The 20,514-nt window shown below is 52.3% G+C and overlaps 1 protein-coding gene across 1 annotated transcript in view; it reads left to right on the top strand.

Moving 5' to 3' along the window:
* CDK5RAP2 (CDK5 regulatory subunit associated protein 2) overlaps nucleotides 1–20,514 on the top strand; it is a 189,426-nt gene that overhangs the window by 144,447 nt on the left and 24,465 nt on the right. Inside the window, exons 23-26 of the mRNA XM_056138589.1 lie at nucleotides 2,537–3,083; nucleotides 4,775–5,007; nucleotides 11,302–11,350; nucleotides 13,535–13,710. Coding sequence (XP_055994564.1) covers nucleotides 2,537–3,083; nucleotides 4,775–5,007; nucleotides 11,302–11,350; nucleotides 13,535–13,710 — 1,005 coding nt within the window. The remainder of the gene's footprint in view (nucleotides 1–2,536; nucleotides 3,084–4,774; nucleotides 5,008–11,301; nucleotides 11,351–13,534; nucleotides 13,711–20,514) is intronic.

Below are 20,514 nucleotides of genomic sequence, written 5' to 3' on the forward strand. Positions count from 1 at the left end.
GAGGGGTCTTCTGAAGGGCACAGCTGGCGGGACACATGTTGGAGCATGAGGTGTGCTTCACTGGAGGATGTAGAGTTCCAAGTGTAAGTCTGAGTGCAACGATGAGAATAAAACCTCTCATTCTGTGAGAGGTGTGTGTGTGTGTGTGTGTGTGTGTGTGTGTGTGTGTGTGTGTGTGTGTGTGTGTGTGTGTAGCTGCTCACGGGAGGAGATGTTGGGTCTTACATCCATCCTTCCCTCATGATTACTTAATGAAAGTCATCGGAGTTGATCTGCATCCCATGTGTGAACGTTGTTTCTGGCGTGAAATTCCTAGAATCACAGGCAGATACTTCCTTGTTCTGGTGGGAGATGGACCAGGCAGAGGCCTGCGGAGATCCGAAGATCCTCCCCGTGTCTTTTATGCATGTTCGGCAGCCGACTACACGCCGCCCCCCGCGGACCTGTCTCGATGCTTCGTGCCCCAGGCTCTCTCTGTGCCAGAGACTGGGGAAAGACGAACGGCACAGGGCTACCCCGCGGGACCCTGGAGACTATTGATGATGACACGTTCTTCACTGCCAACGGGCTGTTTGAAGGCGCGCCTGCCCAGGGTCACGCAGTCACTGCCTCCTAGGAAGGTTTATTGTCTGTGGTGTTTGCTTCGTGAGCTCTGGGACAAGAAGGAACTCACAAGGAGCAGCTGCAGAACCCGCACAGCACGGGAAGTCTGACCTGGGGTGTGGGGTCCGTTCCTTTCTGAGAGATGGTGCACTCCTGTGGCCGTGCTGTTGATTTTGCTCCATTGCCCCCAGCTCCCCTCGCCTCTCATGTGCCCTCAGCACCAGGCAGCTGCCTCCTCCTTCCAGTTTCAAAGGAGGGTTGCGGTTAAGTGCCAGAAGCCACATTATTGGCAGATCATTGTCCCATTTGAACCCAAGGAAACCAAAACCCAGATCCAGCACAGCCCCTCACAGTGAGCGATGTTCTTCCCAATTTGCAGATGAAACTACTGAGGTTAAGTAACATGCTCATGGCTGTGAACTAGTCAGGGTCCCAGCCAGAAAGCAGGTCTGTGGATCGGAGAGATGTATCTCCCGTCACCATTATCTACTGCTGCCCTTTTTTTTTTCTTTTTGGGTCACACCCAGCGAATGTCCAGGGGTTACTCCTGGCTCTGTGCTTAGGAATTACTCCTGGTGGTGCTTGGGGAGACCATATTGGATGCCGGGAATCGAAACCAGGTCGGCCGCGTACAAGGCAAACACCCTCCCACTGTGCTATCCCTCTGACCCCTCCTGCTGCCTTTTAAGTTTCCGAAAATCTCCTCCTGTTGATCGGATCTTTCCCAGCCCTGCGGGCTGAGTGGTGTGTGAGCGTGACTGTAGCTCTGGACTCAGACCCAAGCTTGAGGCCAAGCATGCTTGGTGCCTGGTGGATGCCGGGCTCCGTAACACCCTACAAGCAGCAAGGCTGGTTGTGAGCGTGCATCGCTTGGCTTTGACGCTCGCCCTTCTTTCTGCATCCTTACGCCACCTGTCACACCAGTGGGGCTGCATCTCGGGGGCTTCATGGCGGCCAGAGGCAATGTTCCCTGCAGGTCTGTGAGGCAGGGGACATTGTGGGGAAACTGGCTGGCCCGGAAATGGGGAGACTGCCCTGCCATGAGTGTTTGGAACTGCTGCGCCTTCAGGGCACTTCACTCAGGTCCCTCGGCTTTTCTCAGACCTGAGCTGATCAGGACCTTGTTGGGACCAGGTGCCGAGGCAGACGCCGGGAATGTGAAGAGTCAGACCAGGCCGGGCAGGCAAGGACCTGCAGTCCAGTGAGGGAGAGCGAGGGCTCCCGGTTCCCAACAGCTGCAAGTGACAAGTAACTTGTACTTAGTACCGACTAACTCTGACTCCAGCATGAGCACTCAGCTTGCAGTGTGTTTGCGGCAAGTGACCCCTGCAAGGAGTCAGGGGGCTGGTGGGCTGGTGAGAGGTGGGCTGAAGGGTGTGAAGACTGTGCCAGGAGGGGTTTTCCTTGTGGGGACTGTTCCCAGGTTTGCAGGGAGGGGGGTTCTGAGCAGGGTCCCCCTCCGTGTGATGGGAGAGTACAGAATTGGGGACAGGGTTTCTGTGTGGCCCTCAGGTTGTGGAGATAGAGGTGTTAGGTGGGGAGAGGGAGGCTGGTCGCTGAGTCAGATTTACTCTCTGGAGCACTCACTCTGAGGGGAAGACGGGCTGAGAGGTAAGAAGGCAGGATGTGGGGCTGGAGCGATAGCACAGCAGGTAGGGCATTTGCCTTGCATGCAGCTGAACTGGGTTCAATTCCCAGCATCCCATATGGTTTCCCGAGCATTGCCAGGACTAATTCCTGAGTGCAAAGCCAGGAGGAACCCCTTTGCATTGCCAGGTGTGACCCAGAAAGCAAAAAAAAAAAAAGATGTAGTCTGGACAGTTCATGAGGAGGCTCTCGGCTCCGTGATCTGGGCTCCGTGGCGGCTGTGAGGAAGGGCGCAGAGTTAGACGGTCACCGCAGCAATCCTCACACTGCTGTGTTTGCTTCTCAGACCCCGAGACCCACCAGCCCGACGACCTTCCCATCTCTCTGGTGCACAGAGAGACGCCTTCCCCGGACCTTTCCGACCCGATTTCCGTTGGGACCTCCGCGGACTGCAAGAGCCAGTTCTCCGTCACTGGCAGCGGGACCCAGGAGTCGGACGCCTCAGACGACACAGCCTTCCTGAAGCGGAAGATCTTGGACCTGGAGGCGGAGAACGAGGCCTACCGGCATTTCCTGTCCCAGCTGCGGAAGCGCGCGCAGTGCAGTGAGGCCATCATCACCGTCCTGCAGGACGGCGCCGGCAAGTCCGTGGGCAGTGCCGACGAGGAGGAGATGACCTTTTCGAGTCTGCACCGGGTCCACTACGTGAAGCATATGCAGATCCTCCACCCGCTGACCCCCGAGATGATGGGTGACGATGGGGTGCTCGAGAGCCTCCAGCAGCAGTTGGTGGAGCAGGACTGTGCGTTGCAGAAGGGGCAGAACTTGGACGTGGACTTGTTCAGTGAGATCCGTCACCTGCCCAGTAGGTTTCAAGATCTCTCTCCATCCAGGTGTGTGCGGGACTGGGGGTGGGGGGTGGGGAGTTCCACGGGCCTGTAGCACCCCTTGTCACCAGCAGGGCGGTGCTCACGAGCTGACATGGAAGTCTTGAGGGTGTGCCCTCTCCCCCCCCCCCCCCCCCCCCCCAGAGGAACCTGGGGAGGGGCAATGTGGCTGGTTTGCCTGAAACTGCAGTCATGCACTCTTCCGATTGGGGATTTGGGGGAAACGTTTCGTCCCAGTCACACCAGAGGGCTCAGTCTGTTCCTGAATCGAAGTGCTCATCCCAGAAACCCTGTATTGGCTTGTCCCGAGCCCCAGCCCACAGGCTGATGCGCTAGATGGGGTAGGAACCATAGAAATATTTCCCTTATCTTTACCCTGGAAGGTCATCTTGGAGAAATAAGCTTCTGCTGAAAGCAGAGTGTCCCCGGGTCACGGAGAGATGTTTTATGGGTATAGATAGAGCCAGGCTTGCTTCCACAGATAGGGAGGAGGAATGGGATCGTTTGAAAAGTTGACCTTCATTCATCACTAATTTAAGACAGAGGCAGAGTGAACGTTTCAAGCCTTCCCAGGCAGCGAGATCGAAGGGAGCTTGTGCTTACCGGGGTGGGGAGTGCTTGGTGGCGCCAGACTCTCCAACCAGCCCCTTTTCGCTGTTGGATCTGTACAGCTGCTGGGGGGTGAGGCATTCCCAGCTGGGCTTCTGTAGATATGGTAATTGAACCCCAAAGGTGATGCAGGATGTGCCTGAGAAGACTCCCAGGGCTGGCCAGGGCCCTCGAGGGCTCAGTCTCCTAGTATCCCCCTGAATGCTCTTGTTCCTCCCCCCCCCCCCCCCCCCCCCCCCCCCCCCCGGTCAGCCCTGCCTTCTTGTGGTGTCATGTGAGCTGCAGGCCTGTGGTCGCCCGTGCAGGGAAGGGGGAATGGGCCACGCTTTTCCAGGCCACTCTGAAGCCGGGTGTGCCTGGCCACGGCCTGGATGAGCCACGTTCCCTGTCACTTGTGTTTCTCTCAGTGCCGTCCCCGCCTGTGGCTCCCACACAGGAAGGGGCAGTGTGTTAGTGTGGGGGGCACTGGACTTTGCTGGCCGGACTGAGGATGGGCTCTTCACCATGGAGTAATTTTGTGATTTCTGAGTCAGTAAAGTTCCTGTATTCGTTAGCACATTGGGAGGCCCAGATCACTGATGCAAACAGCAATTCCGGTGACCTGCAGGGCAGGTCACAGACCCTCATTAAGTGGCCCACGGGATTCTGATTATTCCCTGGCCTCTGTGTGGAGAGGGAGGAGTTTCTTCTTGGCTTTCCTGCCTTGCAGGTTCTTTCGTGGTCCTCATGAATATTGGCGGTGGGTCTCCTGACCCTTGGGGTACTTGTTTCTACAGTTTGCAATAGCATTTGTGAAGAGTCTTTGGAAACTAATTGTTCTCCAGAGTCTTTGGCAATCTGTACTTTAATTGGGGGCTCTACAAGGTTAAAAGTACTGCAGAAGACCCTCTGTTGCAGCATTTGGGGGCTGTCTTGAAATCGAAGGAGGAGTGACCCCGACTAGTTTCAATTTCTCCAAACGTCGGTACCTCCTTGTACAGCTGCAGGCCTTTAAAAACCGTGCCCTGTCATTTTTCCAATTAGCGTTAAGGTCACCGATATTCAATTCTAATGTGATATAAGCGTTCTCTTTTCCCTCTTTTTGTCAGGTACGATTCATTAGTTCAGTCCCAAGCCAGGGAGCTGTCCCTTCACCGACAGCAGCTCAAAGATGGCCGTGGCATCTGTATCGTGTATCGCCAACACATGGACACCATGATCAAGGCGTTCAAGGAGCTGCTGCAGGCGAGCCAGGTGGATTATTTTGTGGCTGAGGGTTTCCAGGAGCAGCTGAATCAATGTGCTGAGCTGCTCAAGAAATTGGAAACGCTCTTTTTCAGCGGTAAGTGGGGCAAAGGGGCTGCAGGGCCTCGGATTGCTGGTTGGCTCGTGACCCGGGGCTTCTCCGAGCCGCCCGGGGCTCGTCCTTCCCGAAGCTGTAGCCATGTGGTTGGTGGTCTGTCTACGTTACTCCAAATTGGGGCTCAGGTTGGGTGCCTGGGGCCAGGCCCTTCACCCTGGACCCCCCACTGCTGCCCATATCCTGTGAATTCTCCAGGAGATGGCCCTCAGGATAGTGGAAGGAAATTTGTGTGTTTTCGGTTGGAAAGAACAAACAGAACAGAATCCTGATGGTGAAAAAAGAACATTCAAGGGGGCCCAGAGCGATAGTGTAGGGTGTGGGGCATTTTCCTTGGATGCAGTCAACCCAGGTTTGGTCCCCAGCACCCCATTGGATCCCCTGAGCCCACTAGGAGTGATCCCTGAGCTCAGAGCCAGGAGTAAGCCCTGAGCACTGTTGGGTATAGCCACCAAGCCCCTCCCCCCCCCCCAAAAAAAGGACATTTAAGGATAAGGAAAGGGTGGAAACCAACCTTTGCCTAAGCTCTAGGCATTTAAATGTGAAGCTCTAGGCATTTAAATGTGACTGCATTTAAAAGGGTTTACATAAACGTCTTTTGCTATTATTTTGAAACTATGACAAAGAACTCCCATCTACCCACCTTCCATTCAGCCATATAAATTGTTGCCATTTTTGCTGTGGTGAACATGTGTGAGTGTGGAGTGCTTACACACAGACACATACACACACACACACACACACACGGACACACAGACACACACACACAGACACATGGACATACACACATGGTGTGATGGTGTGTTCCGTACTTTCTATTTATTCTGAAGTATAATTAAATGTGTGTAAGTCTGTATTCACTTTTGGACCCCCCTCCCCCATTCTTATTGAATTTTATGGTATTGATGGACAGCATTAAGGTGATTCCAACGTCAAAGCTTCTCTTCTTTCCAGTGGTCTTTCTGAAGTCCTGATATTGGTCCTTCTCTTCTGCAGCCACTACTTTCTGGCTCCCTCTCTCTCTTAAACCCACCCTCACCTCTGCCCCACAACAGATTTTCACTTTTCACACAGTTATCAGGACTAACTCGCACCATCTCCCGGGGCCCAGTGATTAGATTGTCACTTCCGTGCTCCATTCCTCTGGCCCCATCAGGATGCCAGTTCCTCAGACCAGGGATGTTCTCTTCTCCAACCATGCTCTGATGATCCAGATCGGGAAGCAGTATTTTCTAATTACAGTTCTGAAAGCAGAACCTCCCATATTCACCTTCCGGGGTAGAAAATTACTAGCTGTGCTCTTCGTGGTCTGTCTCTCTATGTCTCCCTTCCTCCTCTGTGGCTTACTTCCCTTCTGACCCTGGTGGGCACCAAGTCTTGAGACCTTCCCCCACACTCCACAGTTCTGACACCTGCTGACTTCCCATCTCACCATCTCACAGGAGACAGGGTCAGATCCCAAGGCCAGGGAGCTCAGTCCCCTCACACCGCCCCGCTCCACTCACACACAGTGCCATGTTCACAGAAGCACTACACTAATCTGTGCGTGTGTGGTTTCTCACAGCGCTGCGGTTAGGCCTCCAGTTCCTGCCTGCCTGATCTCTCTTGCCCTGCGGCTCCCGGGCTCCTGTTTTCCTTCTCCCCAGTGCAGCCCTTCACGTGCTCCTTTGCTGAATTCCGTGGTCCCCTCAGAGAGTGCCAGAATCGCTTCACTTTAACCATACCTGAAAGTTCAGGACTTCCTTACAATTGTCCCTTGTTTTTCGGCTAAGGATTCTATACTCAGGTTTAAAATCCTAAGTATGAATTCAGTCATGGTGTGTTCCATACTTTCTATTTATTCTGAAGTATAATTAAATGTGTGTAAATCTGTATTCACTTTCGGAAACCCCCCTCCCCCATTCTTAGTGAATTTTATGGTACTGATTAAGGTGATTCCAAAATCAAAGCTTCTCTTCTTTCCAGTGGTCTTTCTGAAGTCCTGATATTGGTCCTTCCCTTCTGCAGCCACTACTTTCTGGCTTCCTCTCTCTCTTAAACCCACCCCCACCCCTGCCCCACAACAGACTTTCATCATTGCTTTCATCAGCCCGCCCCCGCCTCTGCATTGGTCTGTGATTGGTTTCCAGCAGTATTGGGTCATTCCTTCCCGCCCATACACAGCCCTTTGACTACCCCTTCCCAGCCCTCATTTTTTTAGCACCAGTTCACATGGGAACCAGTTCACTGGTCGCTCCACCATCTGCTGCCTGTCGACAGATTCCCGGTGATCTGTTATAGTTCTCGGTTTCTCCTCTGTGTCAGCAGGGTAAAAGGCAAGTTGAAGGGGGACCTGTAACTGGCTCAGGGGACGTGCCTGTTGTGGGGACCGGTGGGAAGCCAGAGGGCTTCTTTCTCGGGCACAGCCTGTGGCCTTGACAAACTCTGCCTTCACAGAGAGGAGTCGCATGTTCGGCATCACAATTACCAAGGCAGGAGCAAACATTGGACCCCAGTGTTGCTTTGTCTTCACGCGCGCAGAACCACTGGCCTGGGAGGGGCAGCACGTGTTCCATTGAATTCCAGGGGAGGGTCTAGCAGCTTCCTCCAGATTTGCTTGAGAACCCCACAGCTCCAAATGATTTTTCTCACGCCCGTTCCCCAGGACCTGGAGGGCCAGTGCACTTTGCCCAGCTCCCGGAAGTCTGCTCTGTGCTGGCTGAGGTCTTCCGAAGAAGCCAGTTTTCCCTTCAGTAAGGAACAAAATGGGTCCCGAGGCCCGAGCTCTGTCTCCTCTGCCTGCCTGCCCCTGGCCCAGGGCTCTGCTCCCCACTGTCTTTCCTGCCCCATCCACCTATCCACTCCCCGGCTGATTTTTCACTCTGTACCATGACACGCTCAGCGAGATCCTCATGGCTTGTTTCCTGTCGCTTCTGAAAGCTGAAGCCGACCGCTTGGCAGACAGCACAAACAGACCTTGATTTCCTTCTGTAGCCGGCACGAAAGTCCCAGGAAACATAGCAGCTCTTTTTTCTCCCAGAGAATAAGCTGTAACAGAGGTAGGTCTTTCTTGGATGCTATCTGAGAGATCTGCCTCCTGAATTATGAAACAGGCCTATCATAAAGCGGTTTTACATTTGAGGCAGTTGCATAGCATGAGTTCTTAAAAAATTTAAATAGTTTTCCTTTGTATTAATACAAAGCAGAGCATGTTTATTGTGGAGCAACGGATAAGCAGGTACTCATATAATTGCATCATTTGTACAGCAAAACATGAACACCCTGGAGTTTATACTTCCCGGCCTTTTTCTATGTGTATATTTTTATACGTCTATTTTTTTTTTTTTTTGTGGAAGTGGGACTATTTGCAACCTCTTCCTTTGTTCTAGTATTGGTATTGTTAATCTACATTATAAGTTTTTGTGGCCACAAAGCGTTCTTGGGGATGAAATGTATTTTAAGATGATTTATTTATTTATTTATTTATTTATTTTTTTAGGGGCATGAGTAATATAATGGTTCCTTAGTGGATGGGCTGGCCATTCAGCTGGTTTCTACTTTGGGGCTCTTTGGAAGAATAGTCCAGGTTTTAATCTTCATGCATGCCCTCTCCTTAGCCACGTTGGTGGAACCCAAGGAGGGTGATGGAGTAGCTGCTTTGTTCTTTCATGGATCAGGGCTGGGGCTTGCCCTCCTCACCACAGGGCCAGATTTCCACGAGGGGGCAGACACCCTGTGTGGTTCCATAGGTCTGTGTGTTCCTCAGGGCAAGGGTCTGTGGTGTGACCCTCAGATTCTCAGAGCGGTTGAACAGCCAAGGTTGAGTCCCGGGTTTGTCTGCGGGGCATCTTGCATGCTTGGGTCTCTGCCTTTCTCTTCTCCCCGGCCTCCCCTCTCCTTCCCTGCCCTCTGGATAGGAGGCGGCTTTGGCATCCCTGTGCCAGGCTGGGCTGCTAGGCTGGGCTGAATTCCCTGTGTTCTCTGGATTTGGAGCTGGGGCTGCATCTCAGGATGCTTCTTGACACAGGGTGGTGCCTGGGAGGGGTCTGCGTGGAGGAGCAGATGGCCAGTCCCCACACCCTAGTCTACCTCTTGCTCGGTTGCAGTTGAATGGGGCGGCTTAGAAGCCTGTTCATCCTGCTACCCCCACCACACCTAGCTCACAGGTGGGTGGAATGGTCCAGAAAGATGGGCTCAGCCTGCACGACCCAGCCGACAGGAGGAAACAGATCCCCTGTACCCAGGCTCATCCCTGCCCCCATCTGGAGAAATTCAGGGTCTCTAGGACAGCATAGATAGCACAGTAATGGCCTTTCCATTGGTTTTCATGAACTATTATGTGAGGGGTGGGTGGAGTAAGGTCACGGAGCCATGACTGCCCCCAGCTTTCCACTCCCCTACACCCCCTCCACCACACACACTTATACACACGCGCGCACGCAAAGATCTACTTCTGTAAATCTGGATTGCCCGAACCCCTATAGGCTTTGGGGCATTTCCTTCTGTGGACCTGGGTTTGCTGGGAACTGAGAGCCAGGGGCTGTGGGTTTCAGCTGAGATCCTGAGCTCTGAAGGATCCTCTGGCCTGTGGGGTCTCTGAGCAAATGGACTCCAGAAGAACCGAAGATGTGGAGCGGGAAGCAGGATCTGGCCTTTCTGTCCTCCGCTCTCTGGGAGATGGGGGCAGAGGGCCGTGTTGGGGGCCAGTCGGGCCCCATTGTCCCCACTGAGTATGTCAGCTGCTGTGAGCTGAACTCTGCCTGCCGAGTTCTCCCTGTGTGCCTATGGGCAGTGGCCTCGCCATCCGGGACTTCATACCCGAGCCTTGGAGTCTGACCCAGTGGGGTGTCTTGCCGCTAAAGGAGGAAAGTAGGGGACAGGAAGAGGGGTGCCTATGTGAGTGCCCCCCACTGGAGATGCCGGGAAGCCTCTCCCCACCTCTTGGGGAACCAGTATTCCATGCCTTTTCAGGTCAGGACGCGGCCCAGAGGATCCAGACACGACAAGAGTGGCTGCTGTGTCCCCTGCCCTGCTAGAGCTTGGGGGTAGCGTTAGAGGGAGTGTCTGCCTGGCATGGGCGGAGGGGAAGCAGGGACTGCCGGGAGTTCCACTTTTCCTGTAGATGGGGCTTAGGTGCAGTGCTTGGGGGGTGGGTGGTGACTGCCAGCCCCTTTCCGGTGGTGCGGAACTCTTGGCACCGAGTGGCCAGCCCAGTGAAGCGAATACGGAGCCTGGCAGCTGAACTCGGTGGTTTGCAGGTGGAGGATGATAGACACACGCCAGTGTGCCAGCCTGTAGCCGACCTTCCCTCCGCACCCCCGTGCTTGAGAACTTTTCCTTTGAGGAGTAGCTTTGCAAATGGTATGTGTGGGTGCAGTTTAATTATAGTCTCATTTTCCACGTACTGCTCTAGAAGGGTTGGGTCTCTCCCCCACCCACCCCCCTTTAGCCACGCATTGGTTTCTTCAAAGAGCTCGTCCCAGCCTGCAATTTCCAGAGTTCTGAAGTCTTTTTAAAAATAAAGTCGTTAGCCTCTTTGAAATCGGGCTCCTCTGCTTCCTTTGAAACAGCAACTGATGCCACGCAGGAGCGCGCTGAATGTCTTTCACCCAGCTCTGTGCCGGGGTTTAGTTTGTTTCCGTCATTCTTTCCATCTTTCTCCCAACTGCAGACGCTGGCCTTTTCCCTCATAATCCCACTTCTGAGAGGCTTTCCTAACGAAGTCATTTAGATGCAGAGAAAACTGCATGCACAAAGATGTTTATTTCATTTATTTGCACAAGTAGAGAGTTGAAGATGACCGAAATGTCAACCAGGAAACGGAAGGATCGTGGTGTCTGTGCATGCTGACAGCGGAATATTAATGGCAGCACAGAGCAGGCGTTGCTTGGGCAAACTCAGAGAAGTGCTCCGATGGAGTTCAGAGGGAATAGTCGGACCAAATGGTGGTGGGCAGGTAGAGGAGGGAAGGCAGCAGGGGCTTGTGGCGGGGGCTGGGCGAGAACCTTCCTGTTCTTGAGCCCTTTCCTGCCGCGAGTGTTATTGTCAGAGATTTGGGGACAGACAAGGAGCAGTGCCATTGTCACCTGCCTCCTAAGGCGGGTGGCAGGGCAATGACCGAAGAGACCCTAATAGTCTGCATTAGATCCTTGGTGATCCCACTTCTCACATTCAGGATTGTTAGAGCAAGTATGTCAACGAGTGGAACTGTACTTCTGTGGGAGATTATTGGGGGATACTTAACCAAAGAAGTTTTTCTGCTTAAGGTATTTTTATTTTATTTTTTTCTGCTTCCAGGTAAAGTAGCGGAAGTGGAAATGAACCCCCAGAACGAAGAGCTCGAGAGGTGAGTGTCCAGCCCTGATAAGACTTGGCAGATGTGGTGTGTCCGTGTTCCTGCTCCACGTGCTCTCCTCCTCCTTACCTGCTTGAAGTAAAGCATCAAGGCCTGGCCAAGTGACAGTGACGCTTGGAACCAAGGGCACATGCGTGTGGTGGCTTCAGAACACTCGTGGCACTGCTCTGCCAGGGGACCTGGTGCTGAGGACATGGTCCTTCCTCCCTTCGCCTCCTGGCCTCCTATAGGGTCCAGCCCCGACTCCGGAGCCTGCCTCTGGGGGCCCTTCTCAGTGTTGCCCAGCATTCCCCTCCATCCTCCTGTCCAGGCCTGACCTGGACGCAAAGCCATACACACTGACCCTTCTTCTCTTGTCCTTGAAAATCCTTCTCCAGAGCCGCCTGTTCTTCCCGACTCCCCATCTCTCCTTGCCACTGTCCGGACAGTGCTGGGCACCTCGCTACTCACGCAATTCCAGCATTTAGCACGTGGCTTTGAGAATACTTCCCAATTTCTCTTTCTACTGCCAGAATTCCTTGAAACAAGGAAAGGCACTTTCTGTGTCCACTGGGTACTGATTAGGTACCCGGTACTACCCTGGGTGTTGGCACCTTCACTACCTCTAATCTGACATGATCAGCACTGTTCTTTGCATTGGAGAAGGTGGAGTGTGAAGGGTCAGAGTTGAGGGGCAGAGAGCGCAGGAGCTTGAATTTGAATCCGTGGTCCTGTAACCCCTGGACTCTAATTCCACATTGCTTTGAGGTAGTGTTTTAAATATCTCAGTCTTCCCCAGCCCCCAGGGATCTGACATGTAGTTATTTGCAGAGAGTTCATGGAATTAGTGGGTCGTGTGCTTCTTTAGCTTACTTCTGTGACCACCTGGAAATGCCGAGGTCAGACCCTCTTTGGTTTCTTTGTTAAAGGTTCTGAGTGCTGTTCATGCCCTCCTTTGGGGGGCTTTCAGGGATACAATAAAGAAACAGAGACCAGCCCAGGGTCCAGAGTTTTCAACTTTATTGGCATCATCAAGGCCTCCAGCTTTATTTGAACCAGTAGGCAGGGAAGTATCACGGCTCCTAGAGGGGCATTTATTTCAGTCAGTTCAGCTCGGTGCAGTACCCCTCTCCTGTTTCCCTCTTTTCAGAACCCCTCTCCCCCGTTCAGCCTTCTTCTTCCGTCAGAAAAGGAAAGGATCCCGACCCAGTGGTAGGCTGTGGAGAGGGGAGGAAGCTGCCCAGGGTGCAGACTCGGCTGACATCAAAAGGATGAGAGTAGAAGGCTGGGATCCAGGCTTCAGGGGCCGGTCCTCAGATTCAGTTGTACGGGAAGAGGCAACTCGGAGGGAGGTCAGCCCTGACTCTGCACAGCCAGGCGGGCCACCTTGAAAGACCACGGTCCTTCAGGCTGTTGCTTGGAGCATGCTGGAGGGGCACAGTGGACCTCTTGCTACTCTTCAGCCGCATGTCTCCTGTTTGTTGCGTTTCTTACGGGTTTCTTTTCCTTCCGTTCTGCCTTTTTCCATTGTTGACCTAGCACTCAACGTGGATCACTCCCAAGCTAATGAAGTGGGTGCCCTTGGCCCACTCCATCCGCCTGCGAGACAGTAGCTGGGCCACCCATTCGTCACGCTGTCCGAGCGACGGCGTGTCTGGTGTTTACCTGTTCGGGAATGCATTGCCGCTCTGGCGTCTTTGCTGTTGTCTGAGCCCATGAATAATGAGACACAAAGTAATAGGAAAATCGGGGGCGTGGGGAGGAGAAGGAGCTTCAATGAAGAAGCATATCTGTAATGACGATTCCTGTGGGTTTTTTTTCCAGATGTCTGGGTCTTCTTCCTTAAGTCTTAGGTGACCTTTGGAAAATGCAGGTTGATGACCGTGTGATGATAGTGGGACTGGCTCAGGGACCCCATGGGTTTCACTATCTTCAAGCCCGTAATGCCGCTTTGTGGGTTTGGATCGACTTCCCACAGTGTGCTGAAAGAATGCCGGCACAGGGCCGACCACCCTCACCAGCTGCCCCAACTCGTGCCCTTTCATTTTGTTTGTATTTTAATGCCCCAGAGAAACAAAAAAGGGATGTAGAGCAGAGCTGCGAGTGTGGGGACGGTTCCACGGCCACATAATCTCAGGGTTTCTTAAACCAGAGTCCTTTCCTCGAGTGACTTCTCGTTCTGCCCCTGTGGCCCAGGGTTGAAGAGACCAGCACCACCTACCAGCACCTTCTGCCTGAGTCTCCTGGACCTTCCGTGTCTCAAGCTCTGTCTGACTTTGACACGTCGGAGAAGTCGTCGTCCTCACCAGACCAGAAGCCAGACAGCGAGATGGAGAAGACTTCTCTGGGGCCCAACACTCTTCTTTCTCAGGGTGAGCACTGAGGGCAGGAGAATCTGTGAGTGAGTGAGTGAGCAAGCGAGCGAGATCCCAGAGGGACAGACTTCCGGCCCCAAGGCCACATGTGGTTCACTACCTATGGTTGCTTTGGGACCTCCTGAGGCAGCGTCAGCCTCATGACTTTTGCCTTCACCCCTGCGGGTCCTTGAGTGGGCCCAGCTCCCGGTGCTGGTCGTTCTATAATGTAATGGCTCTGCTGGGCTTCTTTTTGGTGTGACCCCTCGGCCTGTTGGCTCCGCTCCTTGTCCTGCCTCTGCTGATGGAGCCCTGGGCTCAGGTGGTGGCATTAGCCTTGTAGAGCTCCACCCACCTCTGGCCCCCCCTTTGGTCTTCTAGGCCCTTGCACTCTTGGTTGTCCCCTTTGGGCAGCAGCCCTGGCTTAGAGTATATAATCGAATACATCAGTGGGTTCCAGGGAGAGTCGAGACCAGCATTTCTCAATCAGGAGCTAGAGGGGTGAAAATCACAGAAGTGGGGGCCACCGGAAGGAAACAGGGTCAGAAAGGGGGCGCAGTTTGGAAGAGCTTGAGAAACTGAGGTCACGAAGAGTGCACAGACCACGGCTCAGTACACATGTGCAGTGCTGACTCAGTGAGTACTGGACTGAGCCTCTGTGCAGTGCTGGTCCTTGGTGCTGCTTCGAAGCTACCATGGACACTTTGGAAAGGAGAAAACATGACTGTGACCCAGTAAACCGATTTTTCCCAGCACAGGAAGTGGGTTAGATTTATTCCCTGGTCTATAAATCACAGATCCTTGGTGTAGACTCTGGCTCACAGACATCCTCGTCTTTTTCTTCCTGTGGGTTGTTTGCACAGCCCTGAGAATGACCTCGTATCCAACATGCCTCGGACGCCGCCGGCACGTCTGCCAGCTCTTCGCTGAAACCGGATGGCATCCAACAGTGGTTTTCAAAAACTTAACATTTTTTTTTTCTGGCATTGTGAACCCTCTGTTTCCCCCTCTCCTCCCCAGCCCTTGCTTTTTTATTTCCTTTTTTCTTTTTTGCAATTTTGATGCATTTTATTTTTATAAAGTTCACAATAGTTCATTACAGATAATATTCAAACACCCACCCCACCAGTGAGCATCTTCCCACCACAATAAGAGGGAAGTGTGTGAAGGTTGTTGCATTTCATTCTGGGGCCATTTAAGCCCTTATGTAAGAAAATACAAGCAAGTATGTTAAAACCAAACAAATGTGTGCTACTTTAGGTACATCAGTGGGCTAGAGTATTAGAGGTCGCGTTGGCCACAAGTGTGGCCGCTCACTCCAGGAAATACTGCATTGCTCTCTTCCAGGAGCTTCATTTTATAGTCTCTGGATCTTGGCCCTTGATGAGATTATGTGGCACCCAGGGCAGTTTGTGGGTGTGACTGCCAAGCTGCTGGAAAACCGGGGATCTGGGCTGGAGGAGGCCCAGTCCTGTTCCGAGCAGGCTTGGAGATCTCAGCACGGGTCCCTCATACCTGGGTTCCTCTGCCAGTTCCTTCATGGGTGAGACTCGTCCCAGCATGTGGAGAGCGGCCTTGAGCATGGCTGTGGCTTGGTTCTGGAGGTTTTTGGCTGCCGGGGTTCTGCTGGGGGTGGGGAGGGAAACTCAACCCGCTCCCCCCTCTGAAGTGCCCCAGTGAAGACAGCCTGGCTCAAGGGCAGGAGGTTCTGTTGCTTTTTGGTTTCGAATGAAACTTCAGCGGGATAGTCTGTCAGGGAGATAGGGGTGGAGCATCAGTGGTGTCCAAGGGCGCTGTAGGGCCCCAAGAGAGGTGCAGCTCGGAGCATAGCTGCTACTTGACACCAGCTTAGTATGGAAGGCAGGTGTCCGCTGGGATAGACTCCTGGCTGGATCCCGCCCAGGTTTGTGTGCCTCTCCATGGTCTCCGATGTTTCTGACTCAACCACTTGCCTTCTCTGAGCTGAGGGCAGGCTGTGTTGTTTTCCCCTTCCACCAGCTTCTGCACTTTTATCAACTTGGCCTCTTTGATAGAAAAGGCCCTCCCGTTGATCATCGAAAATTCGAAATTCGGCCCCTTTCTAAGAACCCCCGAGACCACTCATAGTTCCTTGTGGACGGGGCCAACTTGAAGAACTAGCGAGGAGACACTGAGCTGGTGGACAGGCATGTTGCAGGCCCTCCCGTCCTTGTTGTGACCGGGGACATGTCTCTCTTCTCTACCTGTTGTCCCTTTTATCTGTTCTTTTTATTTTTTTTTTTATGTAGGAGTACTGCTATTTATTCAGCCACTGATTAGGCTGATTGAATTGTGCATGTGCATGAACTCCACCTTACTTTTTTCCCCCCCATTTTTATAATTTTATTTATTGAATCACCGTGAGAGCAGTGCAAAGCTTTCGGGTTTAAGTCTCGGTCATACAATGAAACACCCGTACATTTCACCCAGTGCCCATTATCCACCACCAAAACCCCCAGAATACCCCCACCCCAAACCCTCCCCCTACCTGTGGGGCAGATGATTTCCAAATTACTCTCTCTCTACTTTGATGACATTCAGTATTTTGACACCAGACCCACCATTATTATTTGAGATTTTACCCCAAAACTCAGATCTGCCGAAAAGGCAACAATAGACAATTTGTTTTCTATTGCTGGTTATGAATAACATATGTTGCGTGGCTGCAGTAGTGGCCGCGTGATTTTGAAATTCCGAAATTTTAACAATTAAATCTGGAGGGATTTCTTGCCAAAACCTGCTGGGTTCTGAGATTTGTTCCTGATTCTCTGGGATCATGGCCATTAAGCAGCTTGATCAGGAGCCAGAGAGGCCGTTTGTGGGCGGTGACTTAGGATCTTGTTGGGAATGGGAGAAAAGGGCCGGCTCCACTCCCATTCCATGAGGCCCCATGTGTCTCGTCACTGAGGGCCCAAACCTGACTGTCCAATGACCTCTGGAGGATGGCAGCCACCGAACCGCCAAGGGAGAGCAGGAGGAGGAACAGCACCCTTTCCCCCCTGGGGTGGCTCGGCAACAGTAACCTACTGTGCGTTCGGGATGCATTTCTGGCAAAAGCCGCTGGGTTTCGAGATTTGTTTGAGTCACTGGGATCATGGCCGTTAAGCAGTCTGATCAGGAACCAGAGAGGCCATTTTTGGGCAGCGACTCAGGGTCTCATTTGGGTGGGGAGGAAAAGGCCGGCTCCACCCCCATCTCATGAGGCCCCACGTGTCTCGTCACTGCGGGCCCAAACCTGACTGTCCAGTGGCCTCTGGAGGATGACGGCCACCGGGCCGGCAGGGGGAACAGGCCAAGGCCCAAAACCTATTCCCACCTTTGATGGCCCAGGGCCGGTAACCTACTGCAGGGACAGGATGTATTTGCCAAAAGCCATTGGGTTTCGATATTTGTTTCTGAGTCTCTGGGATCATGGCTGTTAAGCATTTCGATCAGGAACCAGAGAGGCCATGCCTCCAATTATATAGCTGAGCCGGAGGTGGTTTGTGGGTGTGTCTCCCACATACCTAACATTTGGCCGTTTACTTTCTTGGTAAACTTTGCCCCAAGTTTTTGGGGTCTGGCCAAAGGCACAGCAGCAATTTTGGGGTATCTGGAAGTCTGAAGGCGCCACAGGCTGCTGATGCACTCGCCTCACAGGTACAGATCGGCCTGTTGGCGGCACCATACCCAGTCTTTTTCTTTTTTTTAATGTTTTTTTTTTTTTCTTCCCCGCCGGCAGTATTCGGGGCTTACTCCTGGCTCTGCTCTCAGGAATTCCTCCTGGTGGTGCTCAGGATGCCAGGGACCAAACCAGGGTCAGCTGCACACAGGGTGCTGTACTCTTTCTGGCCCCTTCTTCTTTGCCTTTCTTTTTCCTTTCAGGGCTTCCCTGGCGGTGCTGGGAGCCTCCAGACCTATTTTCCTTGGTGCCCGGGCAGCTGTTGGCATTGGGGACCAGATGAGGATCTCTGTGCTTAGCGGGCCTTGGGCTCCAGCCCTTTGGGTGATCTCCGCAGCCCTCGCCCCACTGTTTTCTACCCTTCCTCCTGTCTGCCGCCTCAACCGTGGCTGTTTTCACTTGGAATTTTCGAGGTGTGACTTTGGTGTCTCTCCTGTGTCCTCCCGGCAGCCATGAGCTCTTCAGGACAGTGCTCTCTGAAGCCGCCCCGCCGACCCTGAGTTGCCTTGGCAGCACTGCGTTTGCCCTTTTGCCTTTTGCCCTGTGTCTGGTGTGGGTGCAGGCGGCACGGTGCTCATCTGGTGCTCCCTTGCACTCGTGAGCCTGGTGCTCTGCTGTTACCCAGCTCTCAGCTTGGCCCCCGGCACAGCCGGGCGGCGCTTGTCCTGATGTCTCCCTGTTGCGGAACATTTAAGTCATTTCCAAGATTTCATAACTGCAAACAGTGCTGCGGGGAATATCCCAGCACTCAGAGCTCTCGGCTTCCCGGGCGGCATCTTCGTAACCTAGATTCCGTCCATGGGAACCGCTCCCCCCACTAGCCAGGCACATTGTTCTCGGTCCTTGCTGTGTCGAGAATTCTGGGGTTTCAAGGATTACCTGTCAGAGGGATATATAATTTTTTTTTTCTCTTTAATCCATTTTGGTAAAGGCTGAGGCTATTGTTTCCTTCTCAAGGCTTCCAGCTGCAAAATTAAACAGTGGTGTCCTGTTCCCGGGAATCTTCCCTGCCGCCCTAGAAATATCCCAGCTCCTGCCTAACTTGGTAGCAGATGACTTGTGCCCATGGCCACTGAGGGGGTTTGTCCCAGAAGCCGGCAGCGTGGACCGTGGGTCAGCCAGCCACAGGGCTGGCCGCAGTCAGAGCACATGGCCCAGCCTCTCAGTTTGAGCGACCCCTGGGAAGTTCACAGAGCCCCCCAGCAGGACCGAGGGGCCACACAGGGATGCGTCAGGCCTCAGCTGTCAACTGCAGGCACGTGGCTCTGCAGCGGGCTCACCATGGGGGCTGCGGGCTTCACATCCAGTGACTCGCCACTCCCCTGGCATTAATAGGAGCGAGCTGAAGGTCTGGGAATTAAGTCATCTCATAAACATTCAAACTCATGGCAAAATTACTATTTAATTAGGAAAAGATCTCTCACATTGTGCTACTTTTAAATGAAAGTCGTTTTGGAGGAATTAAAATTGGGTCATAACATTAGTGTGATGCTTTAAAGCAAACATTACCAAGACATACTGAGTGTACCCTAATTGATGAATTAAAGGCATTAGTTTTTGCCTTTGGATGCTTAATGTGATTATGCTTTAAACACTGATTCTAGAAACCTACCTCTAGTTTGGAACTGTGCTTCCTTCATTTCTTTGTTAGATAAGATGTGGCAAGGGCTGAAAAAAACATTCCCACACACATGTCCTAGAAAATTTGGAAAATGTAAATTCTACATATTAATAAATACCTTATTGAGATAATGCAGACGTTTTGAAAACTGAAATCTGCCACACAGAGGTAACGTTTGGTAGTAGATCTGTGTCTTTCATGTATGTTGCTTTTTAAATAGAGTTTTGATTGTGCCGAGGAACCAATTTAGATCTTGATTTTTCCATGACCTTATGTGGTCTTCATAATGTGATGATAATAGCCTGTGTGTAACTGGATCGGAACAGGTGTAACAGTAATTGGAGTTACTATCCTCAGTGTCTTGTTTGTTCTGGGCCACACCCAGCAGAGTGAGGCCAGGGAGCTGCTCCTACCTGTGCTCAGGGCTCACTCCTGAGCTCATGGACCCTGTGTGGTGCCTGGAATCTGAACTGTGTTGGCCACCTGGGAGGCTTTACTCCCTGTGCTCTCTCTGCAGCCTTGCCCTCAGTTCTTTACCTCGTGAGCGTTTCCATGCGTTCTGGCAAACGGTTGTCAGCAGCTCTGGCGGCCTATTTATTTACTTACAATTTCCAATTTTTTTTTTTTCAGTTAAGGTGGTGAGTTTACAGCCCTGTTACTATCTGTGGTCTTGAGTCCACCACCACCAAAGTGCTCAAGACCCACCGCTGTCCTTCTGTCCACTCTCCATTCCCCTTCCCCAGCTTGGTAATATCAGTCCTGTAAATGATGGCCAGGGGGTTGCCATCATTTATAAGTGTTTATTCCCTTGTTTCTCTGTTTACCACAGAATGAATGAGATCAGCCAGTGTTGTTTTCCCTCCTTGCTTTGATTTACTTTGCTTAACACAGCACCCTCCAGTTCCATCCCAGTCACAGTGTGCTGCAAGATTTGATCATTTCTTTCAGCTTCATAGTGTTCCACATGTATATATCCCTCAAATCCTTAATCTGTTCATCTGTTGCTGGACACTTGGGTTGCTTCCATATCCTAGTACTATACCACGCACTGCAGTGAACCTAGATCTGTTCGAATTAGTGTTTTTGTGTTCTTGGGATAGTTTGCCAGGCTCTGCTGTGCAGGCGGGATACTCTCGGTAGCTTGCCAACCTCTCTGAGAGGGATAGAGGCTTTTAGGGTGGCCTCTAATCACCCTTGCAGGTGTTCCCAAGGTTCAAACCATATTTGAACCCCATCAAATATGGTGCGATACTCTTGGAAGATGGGTATTAAGTGTGTTATGATGTGTTGCGACCACTAAGCAGCCTGGAGCGTGACAGCGGCTGGGTAGTGATACTGATGACATCGTTCTAATAACACCAAACATTAGCCAAGCAGCACAAATGCTGGCCGACTTCGACCGTGAGTGTGGAAAAGCAGGGCTACAGCTGAATCTCACAAAGACAGTGTTTATGAGAAACGGTCTCGTTCCTGATGTTCCATTCGCTCTCAACAGAATGACATCTCCAAATGCAATAGTTAT

The sequence above is a fragment of the Sorex fumeus genome, unplaced genomic scaffold (assembly GCF_029834395.1).
Source record: "Sorex fumeus unplaced genomic scaffold, SorFum_2.1 ptg000129l, whole genome shotgun sequence".
NCBI classification, from domain to species: Eukaryota; Metazoa; Chordata; class Mammalia; order Eulipotyphla; family Soricidae; genus Sorex; species Sorex fumeus.